Source organism: Anolis sagrei, chromosome 1, assembly GCF_037176765.1.
Source record: "Anolis sagrei isolate rAnoSag1 chromosome 1, rAnoSag1.mat, whole genome shotgun sequence".
Taxonomy (NCBI): Eukaryota; Metazoa; Chordata; class Lepidosauria; order Squamata; family Dactyloidae; genus Anolis; species Anolis sagrei.
The window spans coordinates 10,571,075-10,588,680 of NC_090021.1; the positions used below are offsets into that span (position 1 = coordinate 10,571,075).

General features: G+C 43.0%; 1 protein-coding gene across 1 annotated transcript in view; it reads right to left on the bottom strand.

Moving 5' to 3' along the window:
* Nucleotides 1-981: 981 nt before the first annotated feature.
* The window catches only part of CTSB (cathepsin B), a 35,605-nt gene continuing 18,980 nt past the window's right edge, over nt 982-17,606 (bottom strand). Inside the window, exons 2-10 of the mRNA XM_067462744.1 lie at nt 17,245-17,384; nt 15,110-15,195; nt 13,929-14,043; nt 12,668-12,786; nt 12,031-12,116; nt 10,682-10,828; nt 8,676-8,792; nt 6,957-7,085; nt 982-3,649 (exon numbers count right to left, since the gene is read on the bottom strand). Of these exons, the coding sequence (XP_067318845.1) occupies nt 3,552-3,649; nt 6,957-7,085; nt 8,676-8,792; nt 10,682-10,828; nt 12,031-12,116; nt 12,668-12,786; nt 13,929-14,043; nt 15,110-15,195; nt 17,245-17,370 (1,023 nt within the window). The 5' untranslated portion in view covers nt 17,371-17,384 and the 3' untranslated portion in view covers nt 982-3,551. The remainder of the gene's footprint in view (nt 3,650-6,956; nt 7,086-8,675; nt 8,793-10,681; nt 10,829-12,030; nt 12,117-12,667; nt 12,787-13,928; nt 14,044-15,109; nt 15,196-17,244; nt 17,385-17,606) is intronic.

The window sequence follows — 17,606 nt, forward strand, 5'->3', positions numbered from 1 at the left end:
GTGCTTGACGGGGTTACACTCCCCCTGAAGACGTAGGTTCGCAGCTTGGGAGTGACCCTGGACTCATCGCTGAGCCTGGAACCCCAGGTTTCGGCGGTGGTCAGGGGAGCTTTTGCACAATTAAAACTTGTGCGCCAGCTGCGCCCGTACCTTGGGAAGTCTGACTTGGCCACGGTGGTCCACGCTCTGGTTACATCCTGTTTAGACTACTGCAATGCTCTCTATGTGGGGTTGCCTCTGAAGACTGCCTGGAAGCTTTAATTAGTCCAGCGTGCGGCAGCCAGATTGCTAACAGGAGCGAGGTACAGAGACCATACGACCCCTCTGTTATGCCAGCTCCACTGACTGCCGATTAGCTTCCGAGCACAATTCAGAGTGCTGGTTTTGACCTATAAAGCCCTAAACGACTCTGGCTCAGTTTACCTGTCTGAACAGATTCTCCCCTATGAACCATCAAGGTTACTAAGATCTTCTGGAGGGGCCCTTCTCTCGGTCCCACCTTTGCAATCACGTTTGGTGGGAACGAGAGACAGGGCCTTCTCGGTGGTGGCCCCTCAGCTTTGGAATTCCCTCCCACCAGAAATTAGATCTGCTCCTTCCCTCCTGACCTTTAGGAAATATGGCATTTGAGGATTGAGTCAATAACTCTTGTCCACATGGAAGGATGGCGACGAATTGTGACTGTACTGACGACTTGGCTTGTGTAATGTGATGATGTTTTTATTGTACTTATATTTTAATGTATAATTATGATGCATTGTGCTGTTTTGTATATGAACACGTGTTGTGAACTGGCCTGAGTCCCTCCTTGGAGGTGAGAAGACCAGTATGTAAAACTTCTAAATAATAATAAATAAATCCAAAACATCGGGAGGGCCCATGTTTGCCCAATGCCTGGGTATAACATCAAGAAAAATAGGAACACAACTATTCTTGGCCACCAGTGGGCAGTAAAAGACACATTAGACTTAAGACTGGCAATGAGATTTCAACTTTTTATTGGCGAGATGAAAAAAAAACCCAACTGAAGTCATATGGTAAACATTTGGCTGCTTTTGCAACAACCACAAGTTTAAAGGCTTTGTGCATTTGAGTACATTTGAAGCTGGAAGACAGTGAAATAACAGAGCCTATGTGTCAGATTCAATTGGAGTCCAACTCATAGTAGAGCCATTGACCTCAGTGGGCCTTACATGTAAAATAAAGAGACTTGAATTTAGACAAGTGGGTCTGCTTTTAGTATGATCCGAACGTATATTCTTCCCTCACTATCTGCATGCATTGATCATTGCCCTCTCCATTCCTTTACTGATGATTTGCAATTGTAAATTATCATTATGTATATATTTTACTGAAGCGGTGACTATTCGTGTGCAAATTCAGCTAGTGCAGTTATGGTAAAGACTTGTGAAATACAACACAATAAAGTGACATCTAGACCTTATCTAGGGAAACAGAGTGGGCTTCATCATTATTAAATCCCATTATTATTCATCCATGATTAAATCCCATTATAACAATTGAAGCCTCAGATTACTTGCCACATGGTGGCACAACACTCCAATAAAAGCCAAAGTACAGATCTGAAGTTTCCAGGAGCAAATACAATGGAACCTGTATTGGGTTGTTGTAGGTTTTTCTGGGCTACATGGCCATGTTCTAGAGGCATTTTCTCCTGACGTTTCGCCTGCATCTATGGCAAGCATCCTCTAGAACATGGCCATATAACCCGGAAAAACCTACAACAACCCAGTGATTCCAGCCATGAAAGCCTTTGACGGAACCTGTATTATCGAAGGTTTTCATGGCCAGAATCACTGGGTTGTTGTAGTTTTTTTCGGGCTATATGGCCATGTTCTAGAAGCATTTTCTCCTGACGTTTTGCCTGTTGTGACGTCTCCCAACCTCTGAGGATGCCTACCATAGATGCAGGTGAAACGTCAGGAGAGAATGCTTCTAGAACATGGCCATACAGCCTGAAAAACCTACAACTTCAATGGAACTTTGTTGGGGTTAGTCAGTATAAACACAGAGCCTCCATTTTGCCCCTAGTTGCCTAGGAACTTGAAGAGATAGAGAATCAGCAAGACATAAAGCGAGACTGGCACAGAAGTTCCCAATTATGGATCTTCTGGGCCTTTAGGACTTAATCTCCTCAAAGCCACAGCCAGTTTAACCAATAAGCAGGAGATGGAGTCCAAAACATATGATGGAGCAAAGTCTGGGAACCATCTTGATGGCAGGAGCAAAGCATAAGATAGTTCATCATTGTCTCAAATGTCTCCTCTCTTTGCTGGCCTTATTGGGTAATGCTAACCTTCAACATTATCCAATAAAAGTCTCAATACATATACGAGGGTTGAATGAAAAGTAATGCCTCCACCTTTGTAACTCCTCAATAGATGGCAGTACTGGTATGCGGCAGGTACTGGCTTGTTCAGTAGCCTCTACTCTACAGTTCCATTTTGGTGGGAAGCCTTAGCATTGAACGGTTGTGTTGTTAAAGTGCAAAGTATGGAAGCCTGCGTGGACGGTCAGTCAATGTGATTTAAGCAATGTGCATTCATTGAATTCTTGACAGCAGAAGGTGTCACCCCAAAGGAGATTCATCAGAGAATACAAGCTGTGCATCATTGGGTGAGTTAGTTTAAAGATGTTGAGGTGACACCTTCTGCTGTCAAGAACTCAATGACTGCATGTTGCTTAATTCGCACTGACCTACAGTCTGCACAGGTTCTTGTGGGTTTTTTCAGGCTATAGGGCCATGTTCTAGAGGCATTTCTCCTGACGCTTCGCCTGCATCTCAGGAGAATGTCAGGAGAAATGCCTCTAGAACATGGCCCTATAGCCCGAAAAAAACCCACAAGAACCTAGTGATTCCAGCCATGAAAGTCTTCGACAATACAGTCTGCACAGGGTTCCATACTTAACCTTTTAACAACGCTACTGTTCAATGCTAAGGCTCCCTGCCAAAATGGAACTGTAGAGGAGAGTCTACTGAACAAGTCAGTACCTGCCGCATACCAGTAATGCCATCTATTGAGGAGTTACGAAGGTGGAGGCATTACTTTTCAGTCAACCCTCATATAATCAGCGGTCAATCATTTTAGCCTGCTTCCAATCCATTGCCTTGGAAATCCTCTTTGGCACCATGCTATGGCTCACCTAGGTTTGTGTCCCCCTCAACAGTCCAATCACCCCATTGATTCTATAGCACACTTGGAACAATACTCAACAATATATTTACCCCAAATGACTAAATCAGCTAAGAGGACAGCTCTCAGACTCAATTGCATCCCTCTGTTCTCGCTTCTCAATTACTCTAGAGTTGCCCCACTCCGTGCAGCCTCATTCTTCCTGCCTGCTGGAGACAACAGCACTGAGTAATGGTTTTTAAAACATTTTAAAAGGCTTTATTAAAAAAACACAATCTGAAATCTAAAATGTCTGAGAAGTGTGGTGGTTTTGTCACCACCACTTCCATTTCCACAGGATAAAAATCAACTTGATTATTTGCAGAACAATCAACTGGATTCAGAAGGGCAACGTCTTCACAGCATCTTCCAGTAATCGCTCGTCTTGGGGATCCCAGCGACAATCTCAGATTCGATTCCACAGTGGTCTTTTCCACGGAGGATCCTGAAGAAACCTAGAAGAAGGTGAGAGGAACACCTTGAGAACGTTTCCTCAAGCCTGGGAGGTCAAAGGAAGACGTTTGACAGTTTGGCCCTCCAACAACTGCATGTTTGACTTTAACAGATTATTTTATTTATTTTATTTACTTCATTTATATACCGCTTTTCTCTCCCGGGGGCCTCAAAGCAGTTTCCAACAAGTTCACGGCAAAAATTCAATGCCTTACAACATATAAAAAACCTAGTATAGAATCATAGAATCATAGAATCAAAGAGTTGGAAGAGACCTCATGGGCCATCCAGTCCAACCCCATTCTGCCAAGAAGCAGGAATATTGCATTCAAATCACCCCTGACAAATGGCCATCCAGCCTCTGTTTAAAAGCTTCCAAAGAAGGAGCCTCCACCACACTCCGGGGCAGAGAGTTCCACTGCTGAACGGCTCTCACAGTCAGGAAGTTCTTCCTAATGTTCAGATGGAATCTCCTTTCTTGTAGTTTGAAGCCATTCTTCCATTGTGTCCTAGTCTCCAAGGAAGCAGAAAACAAGCTTGCTCCCTCCTACTCCCTGTGGCTTCCTCTCACATATTTATACATGGCTATCCTATCTCCTCTCAGCCTTCTCTTCTTCAGGCTAAACATGCCCAGCTCCTTAAGCAGCTCCTCATAGGGCTTGTTCTCCAGACCCTTGATCATTTTACTTGCCCTCCTCTGGACACATTCCAGCTTGTCTTTACTTTCTTTCTGAAGACCAAAAAGGAGGGCACTGATAAGGTGGGATAGGGAGGGAGTTCCATAGCTGAGGGATGACCACTGATAAGGTCCTGTCTCTCGTTCCCACCAACCAGACCTGCAAAGGAGGTGGGACTGAGAGCAGGGCCTCCCCAGACGATCTTAACCTCCATGATGGTTGATTGAGAAAGATATGTTTGGACAGGAAATTTGGGCCAGAACCATTTAGGGCTTTATAAGCTAAAGCCAGCACTGTGACTTGTGCTCAGTAGCAGACTGGCAGCCAGTGGACCTTGTGTAACAGAGGAATTGTATGCTCCCTATATCCTTCTCCAGTGAACAATCTGGCTGCCACCCATTGGACCAACTGGAACTTCTGAACAGTCTTCAAAGGCAACTCCACGTACAGCACGTTGCAGTAGTCTATTCAGGATGTAACCAGAGCATAGATTACCATGGTCAAGCCTGACTTCCCAAGGTACGGGCGCAACTGGCACACAAGTTTTAATTGGATTAGTATATAACCTTCAGGAATCTCTAAGTCAGTGGTTCTCAACCTGGGGTCCCCAGATGTTTTTGGCCTTCAACTCCCAGAAATCCTAACAGCTAGTAAACTGGTTGGGATTTCTGGGAATTGTAGGCCAAAAACATCTGGCGACCCCAGGTTGAGAACCACTGCTCTCTAAGTCGTCTAATAGGATTCTATGGTCAACGTTCAGTGGATATTGACCTAGAACTTCTCTGGAAGACCTAAGAGATTCCTAGGAGATGTCCACTCAATTTTTCAAAAATAGTATATTTTCTAAAAGATCTTCCCACTTTTGCAGGGATCTTGTGCTTTTAGACATAGTGAATATGGAGGACCCGCTGCATACAACTCTTGTGTGTTGACTTTCCACTTTCAAATGTAAGTAAGTTGCAACGAGAGCTTGAAAAAGTTCCCTCTTCTTACTCTCCAACTTTTGCCATTTTGGCAGAAGTGGCTCCAATTAATCGTTTGCTGTCCCACTTTCCATCGACTTATCTCTCCTCCTCCCCCCTTTGTCCTTTACTTACTTCACTTGCTGAAAACTGAAATCAAAGTGCAAAAGTGGAGAGGAAAGATGCTGTTTTCCAGTATGATAAGGCAAAAGGAAACAGCGGCTTCTAAGGTTCAGTGAGGTTTTCAAACAATTCTATTCTTTACTGTGAAACAGATGAGAATTTCTATAATAGGCCGAAATCTAATTGATAATTACAACCCACTGAACCAATGAGATATGAAACAAATGTTCATTCCACAATGGATTTAATTGATCTTCTAGCCAATTGTAAAACTAACCAACAGAAGCCAGCATGAAGCAATGGTCTGATGGTAGACCAAGACTCTGGAAGCAGAGAGTGTTTGAGGACATCCGTAGGGATGCTCCAGAGTGTGGTGGAGGCTCCTTCTTTGGAAGCTTTTAATCAGAGGCCGGATGGCCGTCTGTCAGGGGTGATTTGAATGCAATATTCCTGCTTCTTGGCAGGGGGTTGGACTGGATGGCCCATGAGGTCTCTTCCAACTCTTTGATTCTATTATTCTATGCTACCAAGGTGCTTGTTTATAAAGCTATTGTCCTCCCAACCCTGCTATATGCCTGCGAAACGTGGACTGTCTACAGACGTCATATGCAATTCCTGGAACTATTCCATCAGCGCTGCCTCTGTAAAATCCTCCAAATCCCTTGGGAAGACAAGCAGACAAATGTCAGCGTGTTGGAAGAAGCAAAGACCACCAGCATTGAAGCGATGGTCCTCCGCCATCAACTCCGCGGGACCAGCCACGTTGTCTGGATGCCCGACCACCGTCTCCTAAAGCAATTGCATTACTCCGAACTCAAGAACGGAAAACAGAACCTTAAAATCTCTGGCATAGACACTGAGAACTAGGAAGCCCTGGCCCTTGAGCGCTCCAGCTGGAGGTCAGCTGTGACCAGCAGTGCTGCAGAATTTGAAGAGGCACGAATGGAGGGCAAAAGAGAAAAACGTGCCAAAAGGAAGGCACATCAAGCCAACCCTGACCGGGACCACCTTCCACCTGGAAACCAATGCCCTCACTGCGGGGATGATGCAGATCAAGAATAGGGTTCCACAGTCACCCACCCTGGAGGATTATCCTACTCAGGCAACAAGTGATTACCTGAGTAAGTAAGTAACTCTGGAAGTTGGGAGCAAATCCAGGCTCAATCATGAAAACCTACTTGTACAAAAGGCACACTCTCTCAGCCTCAGAAGGCAATGGCAAACCCTTCTCTGAAGAAACCTTGGCCAGAAAAACCATCCATAGGATCACCGTGAGTTGGAATGTCACTTCAACACTAACAAGATTCAATTAAAATAATCTAATCCAATGGGATCAATGGTTTCACTACACAAGATTCAATGCCTACACCAGGGATAACTACCATGTGTTTTAATGCTATTGGTTGACACCTCCCACCATCCTTCATCAAAGATTATGGTGGATGTAAGGTGACATCTGGCAGAAGAGTCTCAACTTGCCCACTCTGTCCACAATGTCAAGGCATGAAACTGGTCCCATATGTGCTCAAAACCATAGAGTCTCTTACCATTTTCACCCCAGTCTGTGTTCCAGGAATTGGCCACCAACCAGTAAGGGGTGCCATTGTCGACGCCCCAGCCCAGGATACGGATGGCGTGGCCACCAACTTCCTCTCCAGAAACATGTTGATAGACACCTGCAAGTAGAAACGAGGAGGGGTGAAAAAAGTTAAATCCTACACCTTTCAAATGCAAGAATAATCCAAATAAGGTCCCTACTCAACCCCCTCAACTCCACCCCCAGTGTTATGCCAGGGGTTTGCCATACAAATTACAGTTTTTGTTTAGCCAGCATGGTTACAAACTATGAAATCTTGGGATCTGTCATTTCATGAGATTCGTGGTGCCAAAGCAGAGTCTGTTCAGCGCCTTCCAAATCGCCTAGTTTTCTGTGTGCCCAGGAGGAAGTCTCTCATTTGGTATCAGCCACTGATTGGGTTTCTGGGTTTGAGCCTGCCACTTTTGGACTCTCGCTTGCTGAGGTGTTCCAGCAAGTATCTCTGTAGATCTTAGAAAACTATTTCTTGATATAAGTCGTTGGCGTGCTGGCTGATACCCAAACAGGGGGTGGGCCAGAGATGTCACTGCCTTGGTCCTTTCATTATAGGCTGCTACTTCCCGGCGGATGTCAGGTGGTGCAATACCGGCTAAACAGTGTAATTTCTCCAGTGGTGTAGGGCGCAGACACCCCGTGATAATGTGGTATGTCTCATTAAGAGCCACATCCACTGTTTTAGCGTGGTGAGATGTGTTCCACACTGGGCATGCATATTCAGCAGCAGAGTAGCATAGCGCCAGGGCAGAGGTCTTCACTGTATCTGGTTGTGATCCCCAGGTTGTGCCAGTATAAGGCCAATATAAATATTAAATACTAATACTAATAATAATACTTTATTTGTAGGTAGGTAAAGGTTTTTCCCTGACATTAAGTCCAGTCGTGTTTGACTCTGAGTGTTGGTGCTCATCTCTATTTCTAAGCCGAAGAGCCGGCGTTATCCATAGACACCTCCAAGGACATTTGGCCAGCATGGCTGCATGGAGTGCCGTTACCTTCCCGCTGGAGTGGTTCCTATTGATCTACTCACATTTGCATGTTTTGAACTGCTAGCTTGGTAGAAGTTGGGGCTGACAGCAGAAGCTCATGCCACTCCCTGGATTCGAACCTGTGACCTTTTGGTCAACAAGTTTAGCAGCTCAGTGGTTTAACACACTGCACCACCGGAGGTTCCCACTTTATTTGTAGACTACCCTATCTCACCAAAGAACCTAGAACAGGCTCTGAAAAATGAAATGTCTTTGGAAACAAAGTTTTACTTTTTGAAAACAGATGCATGCAATGGGCATTTATCATCAGCCTTGAGTATCTGCTGGGGTTTGGTTCCACGGCATCCTGTGGATACCAAAACCAGCGGATGCTGAAGTCCCATTATAAACAATGGTGTAGTGATATAATGTCCCTTAAAAATGGCAAAATCAATGTTTATTTTGGGGAGTTGTGGTTGTAGAATCCGTGGATACAGGGGACATACTGTATTGTTGGGGATTCTGGACCAAAGCCGAACTGTGTAAGACAATGACTACTTCTTCCTCATCCTCCAAATTTCCCATGCCCTTCTCCTGCCTTTAAGTCACGGCTTTAATTCTTTCAAGACTTATTCTTTCATAGATATTTCTCTGCAACTTCAATGTGGCTACTTTTAAATAGTGTTGTCCAAAGACCGAATTACCTGATTTGTACAAGAGGAAGTCAGAGTACACAACGAAGGCTCCTTCCACTGGCCCATTCTTGTAGATCTCAGCCATTATTTCCTTCTCACTGCGAGGGACGCCATATGAGGTAACGCCTGGAAATACGAAAGAAAAGTAAAATCAGAAAGCACTGAAACCATTTAAACACAGTTTTGAAGTTTCCAACTCTTACTTTCTACTTTCCCTTAATGCTTCTCTAATAGAGTTGTGTGCCAAACCACATAACGGGAAGCCCCCTCCCGGGATGAAAACCAGCAAGTGGGAGCCAATCCCAGCTTCTCGTCTGTTTCTCGTGAGCATGTTGCTCTCCATGTCTCCTTGACTTGGGAAGAGAGTGCATGTGTGTGCGTGCCATGCAGGCCCAGAAAGCGCTGCAGCTGAGTGTCTCCTCTAGAGTAAGAATGAGAACTTGCCTGTTGCCTCCTTGACTTGGAAAGAGAGTACGTGTGTGTGGCGTGAAGGCCCAGAAAACATGTGTGCCTGCCTGCAGTCAAGCACCTCTCCTTTAGAGTAGAAACAGGAAAGTGTTGGAGTTCAGCCTGTGATTGTGTTTCAGAATCAGGGTGCTTTGGATGTGGGGAATGATGTAAATGAGGTCCAAGATGGCAATGGTTTGGTCAGGGATATTGATGCAGAGAATGACATAGGGGCACCTGTTCAAAGTGTAGTTTCCCATGAGAATGTCCCTACAGGGTCTAGGGATGATGGTTTACTCCCTGAATTGCTCCCAGAGAGTTCCCGGGATTTGGAGCTTGAAAACAACTTGGCACCTGCAGACACTAATGAGCATATAGATACACAGGAAGATATTAGTCAAAACAGACAGGTCGAGCAATGCCTTCAACAGAAAAAGATAAGGGGCACCCAAGGAAAGCGAAACCAGTTCCTGAGTGCTTGGAATAGCTTAACAAGGGGATAAAAGTTCCAAGCATGGAAATTGTAGCCAGATGAAGCATCACTAAGTTTTTGTCCTTGTTTCATGGAAGCAGTGTTTGGAAGATTCATGCTTAAGGATTTCTTGTTTCTTGGTTTGGCTTTTTGTCTCTTGTGATTACATACTCCTGCCTTGGATCAACGTTTCCTGGGTTTGGATTTTGTTAGAGAAGTCTGGACTTTGTTTTTGGACTTTGCTGAACTTTACCTTGGACTAAATTGTTCCTGCTTATCTTCTTACCTAATTGGATTTACCTATTCCTTTAAAGTGCTTTTTTTACTTTGCTGCTTCTACTTATCTTCATTAAAACGATGTTTTTCCCTACTCAACATGTGGTGTGTTAAAGTCAGAGGGTTATTCCTGTCCTGGAGTGCAATAGTAAGAAGCCTCCTTAAAGCACGTGCCTGCCTGCAGCTGAGCACATCTCCTATAGAGTAAAATAGCTTTAATGCCTAAAATGATGGGAAGAGGAGCCTGGGAAGCCCCTGATCCCCATAATGGGCCGATAGAAAACAGATATTTCGGAATCCCAAAGCGAAAACACGTATCTGTCCTCCCAATTTTGGGAGGCTCCCCAAAAACGGATCGGGGCTTCCAACAGGGACACGAAACAGGTCCCTATTCTCTACAGTTCAGGTTAGCGACTGGGAAATATTTGATAGCAGCTGCTTACCCCCCCCCCCCCCAAATCCTTTCTTGAACCTCTTTTATCGCAGGGACTAGAAAATACTTTAATTCACACACTGTTCATTTTGGCACCCAATTAAACTGCTTTTGCTTGCATAAACATTCAAATCTGTCAGTAGTCTTAACTTGAGGATATGACATTACTAGACAGATTTATATATATTTGCTTTGAGTTTTAACGAAGACATTCTTAAATCAGAGCAGCCATTTATTACCTATGCATTAAGCAGAAAATCTAGTTTCCTATATGAAAACATAACTCCACCTAACACAGTTTGAACTTGAATTAAACTTCATTACAGGTTGAGTATCCCGGAAGTGTTTTGGATTATTTTTTCCCCAGATTTTGTAAGTGTTTACTACCGTAGTGCTTGTCCTGCTTGTATCCAGGTGTGTAGCCATCTTCACACTGCTTGACACATTCGGGGGTCTCTCCACCTTCGCCGCTGCAGGGGGGCCGAGTGCCGTTGGTGTGGTGCTCGCAAGGCGGGATGGAGTATGGCCGGCAGCCTGCGCAGCAGAAACAAGAATGAAAAGTCAGTATTTCTGGCTCAATATATGTTTTCAATAGGAAACAGCCAGACTTTCACAGTAGGTTATGAAGTAGTGAGTTAAGAAAACAGTTTCCCCTTTCCCCGCAAAGATCCAATCCTATAATATTTTCCTTGCAAACCACAGAGTGACTCCCCAAAACTGGGGAAATGCCTCCATTCTCACACAGAACTTCTCAACTTCCCTAATCCCACTATCTATATCAGTATGGTGACAAAATATGTCTCAAAATAGTGATAGAAAATGTCACTATTTCCATGAAGATATGATGTATTTGAAATCACTGCTAGAGAACAAGATGGGGAAATCACCTCTTCACCCCTGTACCATCCAACACCCAAGATTTAGAGGCAACTAATGGGTGAAGAAATCAGGCACAAAGTGCCAATGGGATTTGACAGTGACTCCATTTAGAAAGTAGCAAACTGGATAGTCACAGTAATCAACCTGGGCAAATAATATCCTCAGCTGTTGCAACAAAATCGCACAGATGGACTACAGACAAAGACACAACTCTGTGGCCCAGATGATTCACTGGAACTTATGTCACAAGTACCACCTGCCAGCAGTAAAGAATTGGTGGGATCATAAACCCGCAAAGGTCGTGGAAAATGAACATGCGAAAATACTGTGGGACTTTTGAATCCAGACTGACAAAGTTTTGGAACACAATACACCAGACATCACAATTGTGGAAAAGAAAAAAGTCTGGATTATTGATGTCACCATACCAGGTGACAGTCGCATTGAAGAAAAACAACAGGAAAAACTCTGCCGCTATCAAGACCTCAAAATCAAACTGCTAAGGATCTGGCATAAACCAGTCCAGGTGGTCCCAGTGGTCATCGGCACACTGGGTGCCGTGCCAAAACACCTCAGCCGGCATTTGGAAACAATGAACATTGACAAAATCATGATCTGTCAACTGCAAAAGGCCACCTTACTTGGATCTGCACACATCATTCAAAACTACAGCACACAGTCCTAGACTCTTGGGAAGTGTTCGACTTGTGATTTTGTGATACGAAATCCAGCATATAGATCTTGTTTGCTGCGACATACTGTGCTTTTGTGTTAATATTAATAACAATATCTAAATGACAAGGTATTGTACATAACTTATCCTTTCCAGAGCCATTTTGGGAAGGAAGGTGACTCACCCACGTGAGAATCATAAAGCCCACCAGACACCAAGCCCCTCTCAGTCCAGTATTTCCATGCTCCAGATGGGTAGCCTCCGTTGCAACTGCAAGGAAGAAAAATTAGACTCTGCTGTGAAGAGGTTTCATACAGAAAATGAATAAGGCATGGAAGTTTTTAAAGGTGGCTGAAAACTACCAGAATTTGAGCACAGAATCACACTGGAGCCTAGAGAGAATAGTTCTCAATATATCTCCTAGAACCTCCAGAATAATTCAATGATATGCTCCAGCCAGTTGCTCAAAAATAAGGTTCCAGTTTGCGCAAAAAATCATATTGCATGAAAAGTTTGGAATAGATCCTCCACATAATATGTGGGTTTATTGTATAGTCAAAGGAATCTCTCTCAAAAACAAAATTTGTTTTTTCAGCAGATTAAATATGAGATTTTTTCAACTATTTGAACATGGTGACCTTGTCCCCTCTTAATCTCTTGTCATCAAAAGGAAAGCAGTTAGAGTCACACAGCATCATTACCACAAGCCTTTTTTTCGCATGAAGTCCACACCCAAAGACCCCTTAAAATGAAGCAAAAGTCAGGTGAGCTCTCCAGTCCTGAATGGGAAATCCTCTCCAGCAAAAGGAAACACAACTCACCCCATTCCGCATTCAAAGCCGCAGCAAGAGAGAAGGTCTTCTGCAGAGATCTCCACATTCACCTTGCCATTGGTATGGACACAAACCCGGTCAGAAATGGCTTCTACTGCACCGAATGCCTGCAGGTGGCAATTCATGGAAATTAAGGTTTTTACTTATATTATTGATTTTTAAAGAAAAAAATATATTATATTATTGATATTACAAATTGAGCATCCCTTATCCAGAATTCCAACATTATCCAAAATTGCTCATGTGAGTGGGCTGAGATAGTGACACCCCAGTTTTCTGAGGGCTCTGTGTACCCAAATGTTGTTTTATGAAGAAATTTGAAAAAGTTTGGTGTGTAAAAGTGCCTTCACCTCTATGTAAGGTAAAGGTTTCCCCTTGACATTAAGTCTAATCATGTCCGACTCTGGGATGTGGTGCTCATCTCCATTTCTAAACCAAAGAGCCAGCATTGTCCGTACACACCTCCTATTGTTCTACTCACATCTGCATGTTTTCAAACTGCTAGGGTTAGCAGGAGCTGGGGCTAACAGCAGGAGCTCACCCCACTCCCTGGATTCAAAACTGCCAACTTTTTGGTCAGCAAGTTCAGCAGTTTAACCCGCTGTGCCACCGGTGGCACCATGGTGTATTAGCTCTGTGTTTACGGTATATATGAAACATTTGTATTCAATCTCCAAGGCATCTCATTATGTACAGACACAATTCCAAAATCCTCCCAAATCTGAAATATCCCCAGGACTTTGGATAGGGGACATTCAACTTATATATTTATCTATCCAAAGGGTTATTCTGTAAGCAGTCTGCTGCCTTTGACAGTGGCTTTAATGTTCAGAGTAAAATCTGAATGGCTTTAATGTTCAGAGTAAAATCTGACTTTCACAGCAGTGACTTCCACTCATGTGGAAGTCACTGATTGTGGGCTCAGACCAAATAAAATCTGCTAAATGAATCCTTGTCAATTGATGATGGCATATTCATATATTGCCATCAATGTACAAGGCACTGTAAAAGATATACAATCAGAACTATGTATGTTCATGTACTCATATTGAGGGCGGGAAGGAATACTAAGATATAAAATGACAGGCCTCCAAATTTGTAGCTTTATCTTTTTACAAAATTTATTATTTGCTGATTTGGTAAATAGGTTCTCTTTATGTGTGTAGCACACTCCTAATACCTATTAAATTGGAGATCCTATTGTCTGCAAAACCAATTGCACACCAATTTTCTTCAGAGTCCAACTTACCCAGCAAGAGCCACAAGAACCTTGGTCTCTGATCTCATTGATGGTTGGACAACTTGGCCACTGCTTCCGTGAGTCAAAGCTGTCTGGCAGTTCCATCTCACCTGCAAACTCATACCTTGTTGGTTTTGGGAGCAGAAAAAAGGAGAGAGTGTTGGTTAAGTGCATTTTTGCAAGACTCTCAGACACCTGCACATCTATGCTTAGCCTTTCTGAGCTTCTCCTCTTTCAAAGTCCCTGAGATTCATCTAGAGAAGATGTGCTTTGAACAGCTTTTCTCAACGGAGTTTTCAATAGGTATTTGGCTCAAAGTCATCTAGAATTTTTTCTGGTCCAAATGGGAATCAAGCCAGTTCTTTCAGACCAGAGCTCCGCTACACAACAAACTACTTAACTCCAGTGTGTTTTACGTCCCTTGGACATTTTATTTATTTATTTACCATATTTGTATACCGCTTTTCTCAGCCTGACGGCAACTCAAGGCGGTTTACAGTTGGCAACAATTCGATGCCTGAATACCATAAAATGCAGTTAAAAACATTTACCATGTAATATAAAAATCACACAAAGCCAGTAAAAACATATAAAACATATATCAATAGTGTCTTCTAATTAAAATCAGTGTCCAATCGCATCATCCAATCGTTCCAATATTCTATATTTGCCTGTTACGCTGCATTTGTGAAAGCTTCTGAGGTTCGTAGTTTGAGAAAGCACTAGAGGTTTGGACCTTCAAATATATTGGATTTCAATTTCCAAAAGTCCTATCAGCCAATGGTCAGGAATACCAAGAGCCAAAAGTGTCTAGATCCAGAGAAGTCATGCTCCCCCTCTATTCTGCCTTGGTCAGACCACACCTGGAATCACAGGTTATAAGATGGCATCATGACAGTCAAACAGGAATCCAAGTGTGGGATGATGAAATCTACAATAATAATGGTCCTTGTGGGTTTAAAGCAGAAATATTTCCGTACCTATCCAAAAATGCTTGGGATTGAACTTGTGCTCTTCTATATGCAAAACATTTGCTCTTCCACTAAGCCGCTGGTTTTCTCTCCCTGTTCTTTCAGGAGATGACTGTTATCAGAAAGACAACCTTGAGAGCTAAAGACTAGACAGTCGTTTTGTCTCAAAAGGTCCAAAGTTAACAGCAATATTAGCAGCAAAGAGAATAAACGCCTTACCTTTCGGGCAACTTGGGGCCGTGCAAATATGTTCCGCACAACTTTTTCACATAACTCATGTCAACATTGCGGAAATTGTGTCCAGCCTTAAGAAAAGAACAGAGAAACAGAAGTTTTAAGGGGTATCCAATTGTCCAGCTAAGAAGGCATAATATGATTGATAAGAAGCAAATGACTGATTCAGGGCATTAGATCTTGGACTAAAACTGTCAAGAACGACGCTGGCATCCAGTCCAAAGATTTAATGGGCACATGAAGTGTACAAGTCAAGGGAAGTCCTAGTCCCACACAAGTCTATTTTGGTCAAACCTTGTCTAGAATACTGTGCTCAGTTTTGGACCACAATTCAAGAACCGCATTGTGAAGTTAGAACATAGAGAAGGACAACAAGGAGTGCATCTAAACTTAAAATCAATGCAGTTTGACACCACTTTAACTGCCAGAACCGAATGCTACAGAATTCTGAGAGTTGTAGTTTTTCTGAGGAACCAGCACTCTTTTAGCAGACAAAACTAAAGACTTTGCAAACTCCCACGATTCCATAACTTTGAACCATGAAGTGGCATATCTGCATTAATTCTAGTGTAAATCCTAGAAAACCTACAAGGCTTAGATAACCAATTATGCTTATCTTGGAGAGCTAAAGGCTATGAGATCATTCTATCTCTCTCCATCCTCTCCAAATTTCGACAATAGTGCAAACATCACACAGGCCTGTGGTGTAAATATTTTTCATGCCCTTGGGCCAAGTGTTAAACCATTTTTAAGGCACCCTAGTTACTACAGCCTTGTAAGAAATCAAAGGGACACAAATTATGTCAATATTTTCCAGCTAACTGGTGAACCAAGACCTCAAGTTAACTGTACTGCTTTAAATGGACTCTTGGTGAAAACCTAAACCATTATTTTTGTTTGAGACCCGAAGATCACTCAAAAAACAACCCTTTTGTAAAGTTTCTACTAAATCCTGAAGAACTGCCCAATTTACCGTCAAAGATACCAAAATTCCATCAGTCAAAAGATGCTTGGGATTAAACTTCTATGTACAAAACATTTGCTTTTCCACTAAGACACTGGTTTTCTCCCCATATTCTTTCAGAATTCCATCAGTCAGAAGGTTAACTGGGAATTTTGATAGCAGTAATGCAAAATCTATATAAATAAAAATGTAATGTTCGTTTGTGGGATTAACATAACTCAAAAACCACTGGAGGAATTGACAACAAATTTAGTGACAATACACTTATCGGGCCAACAAGTGACCATCACTCATAAAAACACTGAAAACACAACAAAAGGAACTTAAAAGGTCAAAAAAGCAAAAAGTCATTACAGTGCATGCGCAAAAGGACTCCCTCTGGCAAACAAAACACACAATAAAATATCCACACTCTCTTCCGGACTACAGCTCCCAGCATCCCCTAGACTAGGCCCTTTTAGAGAGGATGATCCAAATGTGCTGCTTCCAAGATGCTAGCTTTCTTCTCCTTGGATTTCTTTGAGAGCATCCCAATCTCTGCATATTTCCAATGTCCTGTTCCTGGACTGCAACTCCCAGCAATCCTCCAGAAAGATAAAATAGATAATATAGAGATAGATAAATAGATAGATCAGGAGGACTGCTGGGAGTTTGAATCCAAGAATAGGCAGAGAAGGAAAGAAGGAGAGAAAGAGGAAGGAAAATAAAAGGGGGGAAGGGAAGAGGAAGAGAAGGAAGGAGAAAATGAAAGAAAAAAGGAAGAAAGGAAGGAAAGAGAGAAGGAAGAAAAGAAGGAAAGAAAGGAGGAGAGAAAGAGGGAGGAAAGGTTAGCCACAGCAACGCGTGGCGGGCCTAGCAAGAAAATAAATAAATAAATATATTTTCTCCAAGTTTTGCATTCAAACTCAAGGTATCAGGGGCAGGAAGTTGGTTGTGTCAAAGGTGCCTTAGTTTCAGGAAGGATATCCATGGCTGAGTGTCTCCTTCTCTTGTACCCTCGACTTTACTGCCTATTACATCTCAGCAAGTGTTAGTGTAGTTGAACAGAATCATTTGTCACACAATACCTCTGTGGATCAATAGATGAAGACCCCCTTCCTCTATTACGCCCTACTTCTTCTTTCCAACCCCATTAACCAGTCGAAGGTTTACTCACCTGCCAAGTGGTGTTGAGCTTGTTGATGTAGTTCACCATGTCGTGGGAGAGAGGAGGGAAGGAAGGGACATTCCGGGCGCTGGTAAGGGCCACCAGAAGACACAGAGCCACTACAGACCGCCACATTTTGGAGATGGATCCTTGAAGGAAAAGGAGGGCGATTGGTTATTTTGTATGTCTATGCAAGGTTGTGAAAGCTGAACAATGAACACAGTGGATAAGGAAAAAAGTCTACTTATTGGAAACATGGTGCTGGAGAGGTTTCATTTTTGCGGATGCAATCATTTACAGATTTTACCAATATGTTCTCTTTGGGAATCCTTAGCTCATCCAGTGTGACTTCTGCCATACGGGTTGTGACA